Here is a 20,695-nt window from a genome sequence, read left to right as displayed (position 1 = left end):
CAGCAGAGGACATAAAAACAGTAGATGGAAATAATGATGTATGGTGATACAGCTCTAGTTCCATACTTCAGATCTTGGACAGACTTCATTGTTTCCCAGCTTTATTGGCAAAGTCGTTACTGATTTCAGTGTTCAGTGCTTTGCATATGCATTACTATTCTCTATACCTATACTCATTTTACAACACAAAGCTTAAGCTTTCCCATTGGGTTCCTTCACCTATTCGCTTCTGAAGTGCACCTTACGATGTGTTAAATATGCTGTGCACATCCATTAGATTCCCTAGATTGCTCACTGAAACATTCAACCTGCTCTCCCAGCAAAATCACATCTGGCTTTTATCACAAAGCCTTTCCGGCTTCTAGGCACAAAAGATTATCTTATGTCCATAAAACAAAACTGTGCCACAGACCAACAGTATTAAAAACAAGCTCTCTTTAATTATTTTTCTCCTAGAATTATTGTTATTATTTTCACATGAATTGAAAAGAACCTGGAATTGGTTTTGTAGTGAATATTTTAATTAGGTATTTTACAAAGCTTTAAAGTGTACAGTCTTTTATCCCAGCAGTTTCTTTGGCAAAAGGAAAAGATCAGCCAATGAATAATATTTGACTAAACACACACACACACAAAACAACCAACCAAAACCAAACCTGTTGGTTTTATAGGGTACTTTTTCAATGTTCATTTCGGAGAAATGTTCAAAGGAAGAAGAAAAAAAGAAAGTTCAGAATTCCTTTAACGCTGCAGCCCAGGAGTGAAAGGAGAACAGAGCCATGGGAGAGGGAGAGGAAGGCAAGCTGGTGCTGCTGCAAGGCAGGTTTGGGAGGCAGATGATGGTACAGAGGGGAGGGCACTGCAAAGCATCTCCCATCAAACTTTCCTCTTCAAACAGTAAACCTTAAAGGGGCCGTTGTGATCACCATCTGACCTACTAACACACACCAGAAAATTTCACCTTGCAATTCCACCATCGGATCCTGTGACTAACAGGTGAATTGGACCACATCTTTCAAACTAAATACAACTGCACAATGCCACATTCCTTTACATCCATCACTTTCCTCAGTGACTTGTTCAAATGACTAAAGGCTGCCCCAGCTTCAACCTGTACTTCTTTTTCCATTTGACATTATCTGGTTTCAGCTTCCAGTCACAGGCTCTTGTCATGACTTGTCTGCTAGATTAAAGAACTTTATCCTGCCAGAAATCTTCTCTTGAGGTAAGTACTTCCACATCATGAGCAAAACACCTTTTATCTCCTTTTCAGAAAGATAAATAATTTGAGCTCCTTAAGTTTCTCACTGTGAGGCAGGCTTTGCAAGCTTCAAATCACTGCATGGCTCTTCTCTGAATCATCTTCAAGTTTTCTGTTTCTTGTTGAAAAGTGGCCAGAACAGGATGAAATTACTCCAATGTTACCAATGCTGCACAAGGGTATAAATCCAAGAGTCACATTAGTTTTTCCAGTCACAGACTAGAAACTCAATTTCTGTTTGTCTTTCCTTTTACTCCCCTGTTCCAGTGTGGATTCCTTCTGAATTCCTCATTCATGCACAGACAAGAGGCACAAATTTCTAATGAGTGTATATGGGTTATGCTGCTTCTTGGTCCTAATTCAGTCTAGCCTGACAATGCCCTTCATCTAAAACTCCGATCTCCATGCTGACTTCAGTATGCCTGCAGAAGCCTACTTCAGCCTCGTTGAGCTGCAGAGAGCACACAGTCCCACTGCTCTTATCTTTGATTGAAAGGTCCTGAAATCCAGTAGACAGATTCTGAATATCCTGTCAACTTACCTGGGTCAAAGGACAGAGAGGGGATATTGGGGTCTCCATCCCTACAGTCTGCTCAGACAAGATGTGCTTTGCCCCAGTCAGAAGGTGTGAATTCAGTGCAGACATTGCTGGTTGAAATTCTATAGCTTGCTTGATGCAGGGTATTATCACACTGGGGTAACAGCTGATTTTAATAACTATAAACCCACAACAGCATAGGTTCACAGGGAACACAACGTGCTCTGAAATTTCTCATCTTTGGACTGATTTTGCACTGAAACCAACTATCTTCAGCTGAGGCACTGGAAGACTACAGGCTGCTTAACACTGTGCAGAACTAGGTCAACAATATGATGTGATGCTTTGAGTTAATTTTGATCTTCAAATCTTTGAGTATTTTTCTTGTTAAAATTATGTATTTGGTCATCTCACAAAACAAGAGACCCATGTACATGTTAAGTAGCCTGTAAGACCTACTCTATCTATATTCTAAATCAACCTCTCTGAAATACTTCCAGGCTATTTTTAGATGTGTTCTGGGCTCCACTGATTATTGCACCAGAAACCCTTCCTCATTGTAACTCTGGATCTCAATATCAAATCAGAGAGAAAGATTTACAAGCCTGTCAAGCTGACTTTAATAAACCTCTTGCTTAGATATGATGCACATGACTTTACCATTAAGCCATTTGGAGTTGTATTGTGCTGTCCTAAGTGGGGGAACATTTCCAAGACTGCGGTAAATAGCAGGATCCCGACCAGAGAAATCAATTACAGTTGCAGCATAGAGTTCTCCTCGTGATGTAATCACAGCTGTCGAATTATGCCGAGGGTCATACGGGCACCGAGCCACTCCATTAATTCTGTCAATGATTTTGCTAAGATTTCCTACCTGTATTTAAAAGGAGAGAAGAGAATTTAAAGAGCATCTGGCTTTCTTACTCATATAGAGAATTCTGTTTATCCATAAGCACTACGAGCAAAACCCTGATTTTAAAAAAGCAGGCAGCTCTGAGAATGTTATGTCAGTGATGACTGTAAATTGATCTTTTACATCCATCGTTTGCCAATGTAATAAGAATGTAATGTCAGTGATGACTGTAAATTGATCTTTACATCCATCGTTTGCCAACATAAGAAGTTGAGTCTGAGCCTCACTAATCCCCTTGCTTTGTAAGAAGGGTAATTCCATAGCCAATAAAATCTGTAGGCCCCAACCCACTCAGTGTGATCAGGTGCTCCTGCTGCCAGCACAGGCTTCTAATTCTCCACAGACACCACCTGAATGCATACTGGCATTAAAAAACTATAAACAGTGCTCTGGACCTGCTCCTGCCTCCCTTGAAGCCAAAGGGAGTTTTGCCATTTATTTTAAGGAAACATTTACGTATTCAGCTCAGGAGGTACTCACAGCAAAGCTTCTCTATATTGCCCATTTTCAGCAGCATACCAAGGTTTACATAAGTAGCACCTTGCCCAGATCCTGCTCACCCATAACACAAGTTTTTTGCTCCCCACCTGTAGATACACCCACTGCCCCAAAGCAGCCCAAAGGGACCCACAGAAGAAAACCAAAATTATTTTAGATCAGCTAAACATATTGGAACGTATTCTCTGCAACCACGATACCTTGCCAAATGCTGCCCCAAAGCATGCATCCAGCCCTCTCTAGCTGTGAAAGAGGCAAAACAAACCTGTCGACTGGAACACACTGGTGAAAAGGCATTGGTACCACAGGTAAAAACTTTCTTGCCATAAACAATCAGCACTCGGACATAGTTCTGGCACTCTTCCTATAGGGAAACAAGACAAAGACAAAGAAGCTTTGAAAAGGGGACTGTAGGGTAATTACAGTAAAAAGAAATTACCTGTACTGCAGCAGCAATACACTTACTTTCCTTTGCTCTAACTCAGACTGAGGTTTGTTGCATTAAGCAGTGCACAGAGGTAGGGAGCAGTGGTCTAAGTGAGCAAGCCAAATTTGCTGTTTATTTCTATAATCATAGCCCTGCACAGTCCCTGGATAGGATACTATCCATCAGGCTGACTCTCTATTAGCTACACAAGTGCCTCTTTCTGTGTTCTGCTTAGACTGGAGGAGGAATCCTCCCTCTTTTCATGATGATACTTCTGACCTATTTTTCCCAGTAATGCTGCAGCTTTGAAAATGTTGCCCAGACACAAGCTCCAGTGAAGGACAACAGGTCTGTCTGCACTATAATTCACAACAGTGCCAGCAGGAAAACAGCATGAACTTCTCTTTAATAGACCAGGCTGGTCAGCAGAAGCTTGAACCCACTGTTGCTTCCTGCCTCCCACAGGGATTGTGTGCTAAGGATTTTCCATAATAGAAGGAGTTTCTTTCAGACCAGGGCAGTGAGAAACAGCAATTCCCCTCTTCTCAGCTGCACAACCACTTGCTGGTACAAATAGGAAACTCCCTTCACACACCAGTCCGCAAAGGAGCGGGGCCCATTTCATCCCACCTGGGGTAGGGGTGGTAGCGCAAGGGTGCAGCTGGCTTTTTTCAGAAGGCCTCCTTCATGTTGTTGGAGAGAGCCACAGTCTCACTCTCTCCCCATAGCCTCATATCCAGAGACTTGTGGATTGGAGATCAGGCTGAGCATCTCCGGTCAGTTAAGCAGTGTGGGAGGAAGATGCCACATAAGGCAGGGACTTTCTAACAGTACACACAGAGAAACAGGTGTAAGACTAACGTGCAGCTCCCACAGGCAGTGTAAGCAGCTCAAGAGCTGCCTGTCCCAAGGTTCATCCAAACAGCTGCGAATGAGAGATATGCAGTGAGGCTGGCCTGCCCTGGGCTCTGGGGCCACCTCAGAGGAAAGGATATGAGCAATCACTAATGACTGGCACCCACAGGGCTCCAGTCTATTCTATGCTACCATAAACAGAAAAAGAAACTTGTTAAAAAATAACAACCTCAGCTGGGTTATCCTGGCTGCATTGCTTTTCTCCCTCCAATAGATCATAATTTGCCACTCAGCGGAGCCTACAGCTGCAGACACCGCTTCTCCTTCTGTAAGCAGCCATCACTCTGCGAGCTTCCCTGTCTCATGCTGTTGATCATTTTCCTGAAGACTTCACTTGCAAGATTCAGCAGTGTGAAAAACCTCCCTGTCATATGGGAAGGAAGAGGCTTGCTTAGCTGGATTACGTGGGATCTTCTTTCATTTGCTGTATGGAAATCAACTCAATGAAGGGTGGCATTTAGCAGAAACCCATCAGAGCTAGCCAGAGACAAGTGACTGCATAGGTATGACATGTGAGGCTTGCTTTAGGATCTGAGAAGATCACTAGGACTGCACTTCAGAGCCAGCCCAGGAGCACTCACCCAGCCCAGGGAACAGGCTACAGAGCGCCACAGGGCAGGTGCTGCCAGTCTTGAGACTCAGCAGGGCATCAGGGATCAGATACATAATGCCTGGCACCTTAAAATGAGAGCTTAAATCCATAGCTAGGTCAATTCAGCACTTCTTATTTCAGAAGCAGATCAGTCATGGTGACTGTGCATCAGTCTATCAAATAGGACCTTGAGAAGCTCTTTCCCACCTGCCATCTGTTGAGAATAGAGGTCTCACTGTTTCCTTTAATAAGATGAAGGGCTTGCCAGTCCCTCTGCTCAATCCTGTCATTGTTATGTGGTGCTGTGAGCCCTGTTAGTTATTCCTTGCCCTAGAGATGTCTGCATTCATGGGTAGGTTAAGTAATTCCTTTTGCTGTAGAGCACAGTTATTGAATTCCACGTAATATTGGGACCATTACATATTTGACTGTAAAGTGCTAGAAATTCTTGAGGGGATGCTATTAAAAAAAGGTATGGGCTCCTCTCCCATCAGTGTTTTGTTTTCAGAATATGACTGATTTGGCATCTACCCAGAATACAAGTCTCTACCCAAATTTTGCACAATAAGAGAGTACACATCTGTGCCCCCTCTATTTCTACCTTTCCCTGCTTTGTGCAGAGTCTGAACATAGCTTGTGACCTAAACCAGCTAATACCTTTAATATTGCTGGACCCTTTGCTGTCCAGGTCATTCAAAATATTCTTAACCAAAACCCCATCCTGCAGAAATTCAAAATCCTGATTTGCAGAATTCTACTGTTTGCACATAACTATATTAAAGATCAACAAGCTTCTATTTCTATAAAAACTTCCCAGTTGAGAATATAGCACACAAAAGAAGAATTTTTCTGCTAGGTAATGTGCTGGATGGTCTTCTGGAGTCTACCAGCAGTGATCCATCTGTTGTATGCTATACTCCAAGGCATAGTAGCGTGGCTTGGTAGGGATGCTGGAAGCTGGTAAAATATGGTGTCCTTTAGCCTAATTAAGCACAGTTTTATTTGTACCCACTCAGTCTAAGGCAGAAGTTATTTACTGAAACAGAGGAGAAACCACACTGAGCAAATACATCTGCGGCTGTTTGAACCTGCACCTGAGTATTTAACCTGCAACTTCCATCCCCCTCCCAAAGGTTCTGCAAAGAGCAGAAGCACAGTCCATGTGGATGTGGTTAGACTAGAAACATTTGACAACTGATACTTTTAAGAGAACTAGGTGCACCAAACTTGCTCATTATGTCATTGGCTGTAAAAGGCAGAAATTCGGGTGACTAGTGGATATTTTCTACTCTGTTTAAAACATGATGCTACTTGGTGTGGGCCATATCCTATGCTCCTATGAACGAACTGAATAGGTGTTTTCCCTGGATCTGCCTCACTGATGATGGTAACTGCTCTCCATGCTCCCGAAGGAAGAGCAGTGATAATATATACATTTTACGTATTGGTCTCAAAACAGTCATTCAACTTAATGTTCTGAAACAGATGTACATCATGTGCCCTGTTCTCTCAGCTGGGTGAACCAAACACACAGGTGCTAAAGGACTTGCCACGGTGACATACTGAGTCAGAATTGATCCTGAAGGACAGCAATGAGAGACCACATCCCTCTAACCTGCCTGGCCTGAAGAGGAATACTGTGCTCATCTTGTATTTCTTACTGCAGTACTCACTGCCAGTCACATCAGTCTATGAAAACCTTCAACAAAAGCAAAGAAGAATCTTAACCACTTAAATGCTCCAGCTTGCAGGATTTTTCTCAAACCACTGTTGGTGAGATTCACATTAGATCCTCTTTCTACCCTGTTCTCCAAATAACTAGCAAGAAACACCCTCCTCTCTGTGTTCTTTAAACCAGTCTGGATTTGCTTTGAAATGTCATTCAACACTCTGCTCTCTGCAACAATTCATAGCCAAGGCAACTGGTTAATAAAATGATCTCAGAAACCCCTACAGAAAATAAAAGCTCTTTAATGCAGTTTCTTTAGTGTGGCTGGAAAACTCTAGGCATATAGGAGGCAAAATTCAGATGGGCTTTAGTATAGCTGGAAAATCTGTCAAGCTTGAATCCAGCTCTGTCCAGACAAGTCAATATTTGGATCCTGCTCTCACATTGTTGAGGAGACTGTTAAACCTGTGTATGATCAGTTTGCAAATCTCATCACCAGAAGATATTATCTGGATCAAGAGCTTAAGGATTAAATAAAGGGGGAGGACTGGGTATTTATATGGTTAATGAGAATAACTCAATTATATTAGTTGGGATTATTATTAAATATATGGCAGAGCTGATAAAAACTTGTGGCTTACCACCAGAGCATGAAGCATATCTCTGATTTTCCTATGAACTGCATATTAACCACCTTGGGGTTCTTGTTCCTTCCTCAAAATTACCTGGTACTGGTCCCCTTTTTTGAGATAAGAGCTTAAATTGAGCAGGTAGCACTTTTCTTCAGCCTAATGACCCTTGTTTTCCCAGAAAGGCTGAGTACATGACTTCTAGTGCTCAACCGTACAGGGCATAAGTTCTCACTGTCACTAAGAGGATAAACTTCCCTGGAGCCTGTCCCTCCCACCCCACTCAGTTTAAGCCTATCTTCATTTATTTCATTTTTTGCAACATTTAGATTTAAATGTGCCTGTGAATGCTGTAAGGTCCATGACTGCGGACAGAACCATGCTTCTTTCTATCTCTGAGAGATGTCATGCTGCTTTGAAAGCACATTTCAAAACTGAGAAGCAAAAGTGGTGCCCTGTTAGTCCCTTCATTCGTGTGGACAGATGAGCAAATGGAGGGACGGAACTCCTGTGGCTTTGGTTTGAAGTAAAATTCAAACAGACGTTTTCAGGATGCTGTGAATAAGGCAGCTGTAGGTGCTTCTTGAGTCGTTTCTTTTGTCATTTCTGAACACCGGAGCTCTGAAATGTTACAAACCCTTAATCTCATTGTACAGATATAACCATATATAGGCAGTACTTTAATTGGCCTTTTACTTTAAATAAACCACCGCAGCCCTGTCGTCAGTGATCTCCTTTTTCATTCTTTTTTTTTAGGCTAACACTATTTGATCACATACTAATATATTTTAATCACAGATTAAAACCAGTTACATGCTGCATGAGAAAATTAACTGTTTCAGATGGTCTGCCATCCTCAGTAAATAAACACAAACTCCTGGAGTGCAACCTGGAGTTCAGAGTATCAGCCAGCAGAATGCCATGTTACACTTTCAAGAACATTTTAGTGTGCAGGAAACATTTAATGTATCTGTTGCAGTTCATCACAATTTGTTAGAAAACAATCAAGACCTAACATGTTCTTGAGCACTGTTATTCATGCGCTTTCAGATACCTATATTTATTCCTTTGGACAAACAATTCTATTAATCAGTTTAAGCCAATACCCTGACCAAGTTCCTTCTCCTTTGAGTCCAACAGACAGCAAAGAGAATTGTTAATGATTTTTTCCAGCCAAGTTTTTTTAAATGAGCTTCAAATCAAATTTGGGGGCTGATTCTGCATTGCTATCTCAGTAGAAGTACTAGGAATGTAGGTTCAGATCTCTAGGAACAGTTACAGAAAGGGAAAAATATCTGACCATTTCCCAGTTATTTCTATTTGCCTGGAGATTTATATGTTGCTTGTCCTACCTGGAAGCAACTAGTTCACAAGTGGCATGGAGATTCCCAGCTCTACCAGATAACCAGAACTCACATCCTTTAAGACACAGAGCCACTTGAAGGCCTGAAACAGCTGATTCCTCCATAAGCACAGCAATGTCTGCACCAAAGCTGTTCAGTTGGGCTGAAGCCTAAGTCTAGGATTTTCCTGTAACCTGATGTGAATCATAAGACATCCCCAGCATCAGAACATCATACAAAACCAGAAAGAAGCTCTACTGGCAATGCAGTGGTACCACCAGCAGTGGGATACCTATCAGACCTTTCTCTTGATTCTGTTTTGCTCCAGAAGCTTTATTACTGCGTCATCTTTCTCCTGGCTACACAAAGCTCTTAGGACAGCACGTAAGAGCTGCCATTTTCACAAATGGTCCCTTTTTATGTTTTGAAATGATAGTGTGCAGCCTTTGGAAAGTTAATAAATAATTCTGTGCTTAGCCAAGAGAAAGACCAAAGTGCTCAAGTTTAGAAAGCCACAGCTTTCCATGTCAGGCACAATTCCTTAGATGTGGTAGATAAACTGGAAGCTGAACAACTCCTAATGAAATTAAATACATCTCTTCCCCTTCTGCTCTATCCATCACTCATTTTAACTACAGGCCCTGAGTGATTTCATTTGGAAGACAGAAACAAAGGCAGCATAGCACTGACTTTGTTCTCTGCATTGTCTCTCAGTAATGTGGGTGCTTTCCAGGGGACAATTTTAAGGTGCTGATCGTGACACATTTTATAAATGCTGCACTAACAAGAATGATTACTCATGGAAGCCAGCATTCATCTCCAGAGACATGGCAAGTAAAGCATGTACAATTCTTTGAGGAAACCACAAGTTTTAGTTGATAAAAATAAGATAAATGAGAGACTATGCTGAGGTGTTTGTTTCAATACCACATGATACATTGCAGAGTTAATTTTAAAATCAGGTTCAAGAACTTAGACATTAATAGATTAAAATCTGGTAAATTACTGGGCTGAAAAATGTCTTCAGGGTGAAATTATTCAAAAACCTCCTCTTCTAACAGGGCCCCGGATAGGGTGGTACTAGCTCAGTATTAACAGTTCTCTTAACAAATATTTGTGGATTATCCAAAGATTATAAAAATAGTAAGTACCAGTGAGGTCAATGCCTCCCTATATATAGTGATACATGCTAGGATGGTAGGTAAACTGGACCCAACAAGTGCAATACATTTTTGTAAGAGTTTATGAATTTATGCATTAAAGAACAAGGGGAAAAGGGCTCTGTGCATAGACTGGAAGATTACATCCCAAGACTAGCAACTGTGAAAAGGATTTAGTGGTCACAGTGGCTAGGCAATGCTGCATCACCTCCTGTGGCAGAAGAGCTTATGAAACTGCCACATATATGAACAGAGGAAGGTGAATAAGAAGAGGAGGACTGTTTTAATCACACTCAGGCATTAGAGAGATTGACACGGAATACAGGTAAAAGATTGGAGTGTGCAGAAAACAGACAAAAAATATTCAAGGGCTGTAGAAAAATGACTTACAGAAAGAGGCTTGGAGAACTCAGCTTTTTACTTTATCAAAAAGCCTAAGTACTGAATCGACAAAAGTACATAAGTGCCTTTGTAAAAAATAAATATTGGTAACTAAAGGGCTCTTTAATCTAGCACAGAAGGGCAAAATGAAACCCAGCCACTCAAAACTAAAGCCAGATCCAAAGGGGAACTAAAGTACAAATTGTTAACAGAGAAGGTGATCTGCCATTAGAACAAGCCAGCAAAGCATGTCATCAGCCCATTTGCTTCAGGCCTTCACTTCAAAATTTTTTGCCTTCCTTAAAAGGGTGCAGCAGCCAAATACAGCTTACTGAGTTCAGTTTTGGAATAGGCAGGTGAAATCTGTGGTCAGAGCTACACAAGGTGTCAGAAGAAATGGTACCTTCTAACCTTAAATCTGCATTTCTCATCTTCCTCTTCTCTGGGCAATAGGTACTCAAATATGAGGTAAACATCATGCCATCATAATTATATACTTCTGTGATATGCATTTTGTGGCTTTTATTCTTGCACTTCTTAATTTCCTTATGTAAAAGCTCTAAGAATTTTTGAGTTCTTTCTAAGCAGCACGAAGAATCTGATTTAGAGACTCAAGAGGCAATGAAAGGGGAAAAAGGCACTAGGTGGCTTGGAAAAGGCACTAGGTGGCTTGGAAAACCTCACTCTAAAATACATACATTATTAAATGGGCAAGGAAAATGGACCAGTCATATAACTTACGCAAACTACGCTGTGGATTAATGTAAGAGTCAAAGCTCCTCCTTATTTCTGGCCTCTACCACCACATACCTAACTGCCTGACAATCCATTACGTATTTATCATCAAATCATCCATGCTAGGTAGAAAACTGCCATTAGTCAAGTGTTGACAAAGCAGATCTGAGGCAGACAGAGCTCTACATTTTGTACCACCACCACTGCACAGCAGAATGAGAAATGTTCACATTAATACTGCCCACACTTGATGCATTTACCCGGCCAAGGGCAGAGGTGCTGGGTCAGAGCTGAATTTCTTAGCTGGAGCAGAGCACTTCACCAGGTGGCCAGGCTAACCTCAGTATCTTTGGAGCTAGTGCCAAGTGATTTCTCAGAATGTAAAAAGCAATGAATGTGCAGACTTGCCCCAAGAAGGACTCAAACACGGACACACAGGTTAGTGTAGATACAGACTTGGGAGATCTGAGTTTACTTAGCAGAATCTTTCGGCCTTTGCAGCTTTACGTCTTTTTGTCAGACTCCTCAGTCAGTATCTCTGCTTGTCATTAATTTTATGTCAAGAAGTGTTGAACAGTCTGCTTAATTATTGTTCCTCAGAACTTCACACACATTACCACTGTGCCCACCAAACAGTTTAAAGCTCTGGACCACACTGCCCAAGTCTTGGAAGGCAGATGCAGGGACTGTGAGAATGAAGGCCTTGGGCCCACTGTCGGAGAGGATCTGGTTTGAAACTGTCTTAAGAACCTGAACATATACAAGTCCATGGGACATGATGAAATCCATCCACAGGTCCTGAAGCAGCTGGCGAATGAAGTTGCTAAGCCACAGTCCATCATATTTGAAAAATCATGGCAGTCAGGTGAAATTCCCAATGACTGGAAAAAGGGAAATATAACCCCCATTTTCAAGAAGGGGAAAATGGATGACCCAGGGAATTACAGACCAGTCAGTCTCACCTCTGTGCCTGGCAAAATCTTGGAGCAGATTCTCCTGGAAGGCATGCTAAGGCACATGAAAAACAACAAGGTGCTTGGTGACAGCCAGCATGGCTTCACTAAGGGGAAATCCTGCCTGACCAATTTGGTGGCCTTCTATGATGGGGCTACAGAACTGATGGACAGGGGTAGAGCAGCTGAAGTCATCTACCTGGACTTGTGTAAAGCGTTCGACACTGTCCCACAGGACATCCTTGTCTCTAAATTGGAGAGACATCAATTTGATAGATGGAGCTTGGTAAAGAACTGGCTGGATGGTCGCATGCAAAGAGTTGTGGTCAATGGCTCAATGTCCGGCTGGAGACCAGTAACGAGTGGTGTCCCTCAGGGATCAGTGTTGGGACTGGTCTTGTTCAACGTCTTTGTCAGTGACATGGACAGTGGGATTGAGTGCACCCTCAGCAAGTTTGCCAATGACACCAAACTGCGTGGTTCGGCTGATACACTGGAGGGAAGGAATGCCATCCAGAGGGACCTTGACATGCTTGTGAGGTGGGCTGATGCCAACCTCATGAAGTTTAATCATGCCAAGTGAAAGGTCCTACACCTGGGTCAGAGCAAACCTAGGCATAGCTACAGGTTGGGCAGAGAAGAGATTCAGAGCAGACCTGTGGAGAAGGACTTGGGGGTGTTGGCTGATGAGAAAATGAACATGAGCCGGCTTCAGTGTGCGCTTGCAGCCCAGAAAGCCAACTGTATCCTGGGCTGCATCAAAAGGAGCGTGACCAGCAGGTCGAAGGAGGTGATCCTGCCCCTCTACTCTGTTCTCATGAGACCTCACTTGGAGTATTGTGTGCAGTTCTGGTGTCCTCAACATAAAAAGGACATGGAACTGTTGGAACAAGTCCAGAGGAGGGCCATGAGGATGATCAGAGGACTGGAGCACCTCCTGTATGAAGATTGGCTGGGAAAGTTGGGGCTGTTCAGCCTGGAGAAGAGAAGGCTGTGTGGTGACCTCATAGCAGCCTTCCAGTATCTGAAGGGGGCCTACAGGAATGCTGGAGAGGGAGTTTTTGCTAGGGACTGTACTGATAGGACAAGGGTTAATGGGTTAACACTTAAACAGGGGAAGTTTAGATCAGATATAAGGAAGAAATTCTTTACTGTAAGGGTGGTGAGGCACTGGAATGGGTTGCCCAGGGAAGTTGTGAATGCTCCATCCCTGGCAGTGTTCAAAGCCAGGTTGGACATAGCCTTGGGTGACATGGTTTAGTGTGAGGTGTCCCTGCCCATGGCAGTGGGTTGGAACTGGATGATCTTAAGGTCCTTTCCAACTCTAACTATTCTATGATTCTATCACAATCAAAATAAACTCAGCTGTTCAAAGCATTATCCTCATGACAGTTTTGGCAAACTCTGCGGTGTGAGAAGGCAGCAGCAGAGATGATATTCAGTCCATTGTTTTCTTCTGGCATGACAGTAAAAATCATAAATTGAAATTATTCTAGAATTTGTTCTGTTTAATGCATGGCTTTATCCAGGAGTTGACAAAATAATTCTGGGTTATAAATTAAAATTTTTCATGAACAATAGGATACAATTTAAGTCTTACAAACTTTATAATGGAAGAAAAGAGAAAATCTTTTCTTTACATATTTTGAAGTATAAAGACTACAGATTCCAAAAATCCTCTCATCTTGCTTTTTGGAGTTTTTTAGTTTTGTCCAAATTCTATTGGGTTCTTTTCAGGGCAGGCCCTGTTTGGGGGACTAACCCATTTTGTGTCCATGGTGTTTTCCTGCATAATGTAGAATCATAGAATCATATAATAGTTAGGGTTGGAAAGCACCTTAAGATCATCAAGTTCCAACCCCTCTGCCATGGGCAGGGACACCTCACACTAAACCATATTACCCAAGGCCTCATCCAACCTAGCCTTGAACACTGCCAGGGATGAAGAATTCACAATCTCCCTGGACAACCCATTCCAGTTCCTCACCACCCTAACAGGAAAGAATTTCCTCCTTATATCCAATCTAAACTTCCCCTGTTTAAGTTTTAACCCATTACCCCTTGTCCTACCGCTACAGTCCCTAATGAAAAGTCTACCCCCAGCATCCCTATATGCCCCCTTCAGATACTGGAAAGCTGCTATGAGGTCTCCACGCAGCCTTCTCTTCTCCAGGCTGAACAGCCCCAACTTTCTCAGCCAATCTTCATATGGGAGGTGTTCCAGTCCCCTGATCATTCTCGTGGCCCTCTTCTGGACTTGTTCCAAAAGTTCCATGTCCTTTTTATGTTGAGGACACCAGAACTGCACACAATACTCCAAGCGAGGTCTCATGAGAGCAGAATAAAGGGGCAGGATCACCTCCTTCGACCTGCTGGTCACACTCCTTTTGATGCAGCCCAGGATACGGTTGGCTTTCTGGGCTGCAAGTGCACACTGAAGCTGGCTCATGTTCATTTTCTCATCGACCAGAACCCCCAAGTCTTTCTCCGCAGGGCTGCTCTGAATCTCTTCTCTGCCCAGCCTGTAGCTGTGCCTGGGATTGCTCCGACCCAGGTGTAGGACCTTGCACTTGGCATGGTTAAACTTCATGAGGTTGGCATCAGCCCACCTCACAAGCATGTCAAGGTCCCTCTGGATGGCATTCCTTCCCTCCAGCGTATCAACCGAACCACACAGCTTGGTTTCATCGGCAAACTTGCTGAGGGCGCACTCAATCCCACTGTCCGTGTCAGTGACAAATAATGTAGATCCTACACGAAGCTCTAACAGATGTTAGAATCATAGAATCATAGAATAGTTAGGGTTGGAAAGGACCTTAAGATCATCAAGTTCCAACCCCCCTGCCATGGGCAGGGACACCTTGCTCTAAACCATATTACCCAAGGCCAAGTTCTATACTACTATGCTCTACAGATACATGAAGCAAATTGACCCCAAAGTTCAAGATAGCATTTTTATGTATATACCAGTTAATACAGTGACCATGTGAAGGTTATTACATAAAATGAACGTGGTCAACGGAAGATCATATAATCCTGTGTTTGAAGCACTGAACTGGAACTTGGCAGAATTGCAGCATTCTGGGGCAGCCACACAATGACTCTTTGCTTGGCTGTCCATGTCTAAGCAAAGATCGTGCTTATCATCCCTTATCCTTTGTCCAGCTCCTTTGGTTTAGGCTGAGAACTGCTTGTGATGAAGTATTAAAGACAATAGGACACCCTCTCAGTTGAGGCCTGAAGATTTTTTAACAGTACTAACATCACATTTGAAAAATCAAAATAATTCCTGCTTTAGATGGCTTTGCTTTAGCTTCTCAGAAGAGGGGCAGAAAGGACTTTGGATCAGAAATGCCTGCAAACTCTGAACCTCTGGGCAGCATCCATTTATTCAAGCAGTTATTACTTCAATCTGAGTTTAGAGATTGCACCTGCCTCCGAAGGAGCTCTGATATTGCACTTGACCAGACTGCCGTGCACTAACAGATTCAATTCTCATGTTCCAGAGAATTAAATAAAGATGAACTCTAACTGCAAACAGGCATTGAAGCCCACGTGGCCAAACGCCAGCGGCTGACTGCTGAGTACCTAGACTAAGCCAACCTGTCCCATCTCAGACTCCACTGCAAGATGTTACCCCTGGCTCGCCACCACTTTGCTCCTTGATGTGTCACAAACTGTGTCTTCTCCAGCAGCAAAATCATGTTTACATTTCATGCAGAGCAAGTCTAATAACTTGGACAGGGGGCCTTTGAAATGGCTAGCTCAGCGGTGCTTATACACTTGTATTGGTAAATCTGAACTGCTGAAAATTTACAAGCTCAAGCTGGTGTTAGATGCCCTCTGTGTGGATTTCACATGATGCAAATAAATTTACCCCTAGCATCATTGTAGCAAAGAAAAACTTACCTCTGTTTTACCTTTACTTTGACAGGACCTCCTGGTGTCTTCATCTGAACCCCATGCTGTTGCCTGAGAAACCAAAATGCACAAGTCACATGATATTGCCATCAACCACCATGTCTGGAGACCCCCAAAACAAGAGCAAGTATCTCCAGCCAATTTATACAGCCCAATTTAAAAGCAGTATTGTGACAGTAAACATGTATCTCGCTCCTACTGTGCTCACAGTGCACACAAATAATAAATAGATGAGAAGTCCAGAGACAGAAGCAACTGGAATATTAACAGAGGACAGACTTTAATTTACATGTAAATGCAACTTCTGATCATTATTCAACTGGAAGGTCCAAGACAAGCCCCACACACTTTCTTTTCAAAGAGAACAGTGCTGTGTAAAACCACCAGCTTTCATCACCAAAATTAAAACCTTCCCTACAGCAAAGCCCAGTAGTTCTGCACAAATCTGCTGGTCTCCTTAAATTTACCCACAAGATTATCATCTTTCAAGTAATCCTGCAGCAAAGTAAGCTGGGTAAAACAACTGGGAGCTGACAGTTGAAACTTGGAGAGACAGGAAGCAGGGAAGAAGGCTGGATGGTGATTTGTGACACCAGACAAGTTGGGTCAGATCCTGAGATGGAGTAAAATGCATTAGGGCTCAGGGCAGTATTAACTGGGTGCTGAGAGCATGTGGGATCCCTATTGTCTCTGACTGCTTTGGAGCAAAGAGGCCCCTTCCTTCACAAGAAAAGTCAAGACCAGCAAAGCTGCCTTAGAGAGAACTTTCAGATTTCAAATATTCAGCAACACACCCAACCATTCAGTGCCCTCTGCAATTTTCCTCCCTTCAGCACCTTTTATAAAACAGTCTTAACAAATCCAAGCAGGTAGCTGGAGGTGAAAATACACATAAACATCCATACTATACATGATACCTCATTCTGAATACAAGAAAAATAGCTGTGTTACACAGGGAAAGGCCAGGATCACAAAGTTCAGATACAAATCCAAAGCTCCCCAAGAAGAGCCAGGATTTCTTTTTTTCTTTTTCCTTCTCCCCAGTCCATTACCAGCACAGGAAATGGCTTCAAAGTTCAGTCTGGATCTGAACTCTTCTTGAACCTTCTCACTGCAGCCAACATATTTTTTTAAACACTGGGCTTCCATAGAAATTATTCCCTTGACACATGCTAAATCCTGAATTTTGTAGGAGAGAGATGGGAGACCACTAAGAAGAGGGGGTGAATTTTCCCATAACCTGAGCTCAGGTCCATGAAGACATCCACTCAGAGCAGTAAGAAATGCCACCACCCAGGAAATGCATTTATATACAACATTTGGGAATTGATATTTCTACCTCATTTACACAAAAATAAAAAAAGAAAGTATTAAAAAAAAAAAAAAAAAGGTACATTCTCCATTATCTGATCATTCAATTCAATTTGACTTGAAGTAAGAATTCGTGAGCACAGGCAAAAGATCTGGTGGGAGAAGAGAAAAGCACAGATCTTTCCCTGGGAGTTGCTTGAGAAATACCTCCCATGTACTACAGTCCAATTCAGGCTGAAGGCCAAAAGCTTGTGCTTCAGAAGTGTTTTTGTGAGAGCTGGGATAAGACCTTGCTAGAAAGGATCATCTAGCCATATCCTGAGGGGGGATATATCACTGAATGAGAGAACCATCACAGGAGAGTAAGGAATTTTGACTGGAGACTCCCAGGAGCACTTGACATCTGCAAAACTGTGCAGCAGCATTTTGATCCCCAGTCTCAAATCTAGCCCATATTCACCTAACCACAGTACCCCTGCACTTTGCATCAAGTTTTGACAACCTTAATACAAAAAAAAAAAAAAAAAAGGCAGAAAAGAGGCATCTTATTAGGCGGCTCCTCTTCCCGTTTCAAAACCAGAGACAGAGCACTGCTATTACAGAGCCCAGTTTACCTTATAACAGTGCTTGACAGGACAAAATGAAAACAAAAATTGTTGGTTACTTCCACAATCAGTGTTGCTTCCCTGCAACAACTCTGGGTCTTTTGGGATTGCAGCAACACAACAGAGAAGAATTTATCCTCCTAGGCAACACCTAGCCTTTCCTGCCAGACATCTGCACTGCAGACCTTTGGGGCATGCTGTAAGCATAGCTCACGTCAGAGCACTGGTCCCCTCCAGCTATGTTCTTGATGCCTAAGTGGTTGGTTTTTTTTATTAGGTAGCAATGCCCTTCAGCGTTCTGAAATGCTACCTTGATGAGTTGAGTGGTAACTGAAGCTCTTGGTGATGACCCAAATTATGGCAACATGTTGTTTGTGACTGCACCACTAGTCAGGGTGCACTTCATTAGAGCTAAGAAGATAATTAAGCAATATGGCAATCTAGAACATGTTTTACAAGTCCCACACATGTCTTTGATAGGACAGGGAGGAGCTACTTTGAGGGCTGCTGAGTAACCCAAATGACCTCTGGTGGCTCAAAGAAAATATTTACAACCTTGCACAGCAGAACATCTTGTCAATAATAAAAATGTAATTGCAAAGCCAAGGAGCTAACGTGTTTGAATAACTGTACCGCCTGCAGGGTATGACTAGGCACCCGCCACCGAGCTACAGTGTATTCAAGTCCTCCCAGGAGCCCACACACATCTGTGGTCATGGCCTGTGTGTTGAATCTGGTAAGAGGTCCTGGCAGGCTCAGATCTCTGCAGGCTTTCAGATGCAATTTCCAGCATTATTTTGTTTCTTTACATGACTAACCAGCTGTCTTTTCAGATCAAAATATCCTGCTTTTGTCATCTCTGTTGTCTTGGGCTTCTCTGTGCAAATTCCCTGGTTAATGCTGGTGCTCCACTCACTGGTATGTCCAAGGCAAGCCTCTCCTTCCCAGATGAAACCTTCTTACTATGCCTTCAGTTCATTTTTCCACAGTATCAAACTACGTCCTGGACATTTGACAGAGAAATCTTCAGAAACATCTCTCTCTTCTGGAGGAATGGCATGAGTCATAAAAACCAGCCTGAATGAAGATGTGACAAACCTGGGAGCAAGGCTTCATACAAACGCAGGACAGTATGTACTTTCTCCTAACTGCTTTCCTACTTGCTGTGTGCTTAAGCAACCAAGCAAACACTCAGGCTGTCCAGATATAAGCAGTTCCTCCCCTTACATCCTTACCAACAGCACTCCAGGTAGCTCCTCATGCTGCCGTCTTACAAGCTCTCCACCATCTCTTCCCTGCTTCATTTCCAGAAGAAATGCAGTTTCTAACAGTATTCCCAGGTACTTGAAGACCTCCTCTACAACCACATGGCTTAGGTGCAGAATGAAGGAACACCAAATTCATATGCCATATGAATGAAACAACCAGCTCAGGGCTGCAGCTACTTTGTAAGACTAGAGCCATGCAAACCACAAGCAGGACTGCCCAGCCAGCTATCCAGCCAGGCATGAGAGTACTGGCAACTTTGTCCCTGAACTGAAAATGCAATTAAACATGTTTTCCTTCAGCCTATTTTCATGGACAGCTGGTTCTTCCCATCTCTGTTTCTGTTCTTGAGTTCTATACAGGCAGAGTTTCTCAAAGAGTTTGTGTGTTATTTATGCATCTTTAGCCACATGAAGGAGAACCATCACAAGAGAGTCATGTGCACAGCCACATGCACCTGGTGCCACACTGCCCAACTAGAAATTAACAGATGAGCCACAATGGTTAAGCTCAGTGCATAGACAGAAAGAGCTGATGTTTCCTCTAACAAATGATGATCACAGTTTGCTCCCAGTTCAGACTTGCAGACCAACATGCTCTAGAAATTCTAGCTCATCATGTGCTGTCAAATCAGTTATACAGCACGCACTGCTGACAGAAGATTTCTAGGCACATTTATTTCATCATCTGTACATCCCAATTTTGGCATCCAAAGTATCTGCCTGTGATTAGTAAGTCCCATTGTCAATAGGATACCATAGCATTTGTGCATCCTCAAATGTTGATGTGAAAATCTATTTGACTTCTACGGACCAGCTTTTACATTCAGGCCAGCAATTTCTAACTACTTCAAACACCACATATGGATTGATTAAGCATACACTAATCCCTGCACTGTACTTGCACAACTGAGGTTTGCAGGTTTTTTGAGCAAAATGAGAACATTGCTTTAAAACTGGAAAGTGAAACCTGGAAGAGAATAGGTCATATGCATATTTATCAGGTAAATTAAACCCATTTTTTATTACAAACCTATCCATCTGTTACCAATCTCACTTCCATTAAATAAGTACTTTGTGCAAGCTACATACATGCAAGGCAGATCTAGAATTATGTTGTTCTCTCCTATTAAGGGGGAGGAAAAGTGGAATATTAATGTGTACATTTTGCATGTTTGGAAGGAGCTTAAGAACACCCCAAGTACAGGCTTACTGCAAAAAAAAACCCCAAAACCCCACTAGGGACTGATTTTGTGAGATGCTCTGGATTTTCTAAAAGTACTGAGTTCCTCAGGTTTCCTCTAACGTCAGCAGGAGCAGAAGTGGTACTTCACGTCCCCAGCTTGGGTCTGCAGGGATTGCTAAAGGCAGTAGCTTCCATTTCCATAAACCTTCCACAGTGCCCACAGGAGACTTCTCAATCTGCCCACAGAGTAAGAGCTGATTTTGGTTTTCTGCTTGTGTGCTGCATGACACCCTGAGCAGAGTGTGCCAGTCACATCACCCCTTTGCTGAGTTATGCACGGGGAAGGAGGACAGGAGGTGTTCTGATATGACAGTTACCGTGCACTAGAGACCT

The 20,695-nt window shown here is 42.8% G+C and overlaps 1 protein-coding gene and 1 long non-coding RNA gene across 8 annotated transcripts in view; one reads left to right on the top strand and one right to left on the bottom strand.

Annotated features, from left to right (window-relative positions):
* SEMA5B (semaphorin 5B) overlaps positions 1-20,695 on the bottom strand; it is a 281,602-nt gene that overhangs the window by 75,034 nt on the left and 185,873 nt on the right. For all 7 annotated transcript variants that reach the window (XR_009727959.1, XM_061370066.1, XM_061370069.1 and 4 more), the window contains 3 exons: positions 15,924-15,986; positions 3,476-3,574; positions 2,460-2,673 (listed from right to left, as the gene is read on the bottom strand). Coding sequence is in view for 6 of the 7 variants with exons in the window: in XM_061370066.1 (XP_061226050.1) it covers positions 2,460-2,673; positions 3,476-3,574; positions 15,924-15,986 (376 nt within the window). In the remaining variant the exon portion in view is untranslated. The remainder of the gene's footprint in view (positions 1-2,459; positions 2,674-3,475; positions 3,575-15,923; positions 15,987-20,695) is intronic.
* Positions 1,093-16,775, top strand: LOC133221303 (uncharacterized). The gene is made up of 2 exons (XR_009727960.1): positions 1,093-1,225; positions 15,949-16,775. It is a non-coding gene; the product is annotated as an uncharacterized LOC133221303 (long non-coding RNA).

Source organism: Neopsephotus bourkii, unplaced genomic scaffold (assembly GCF_033783945.1).
Source record: "Neopsephotus bourkii isolate Nb327-2 ecotype Australia unplaced genomic scaffold, CSIRO-AGI_Nbou_v1 NB_1526, whole genome shotgun sequence".
Taxonomy (NCBI): Eukaryota; Metazoa; Chordata; class Aves; order Psittaciformes; family Psittacidae; genus Neopsephotus; species Neopsephotus bourkii.
This window is presented reverse-complemented; position numbering and strand designations above follow the sequence as displayed.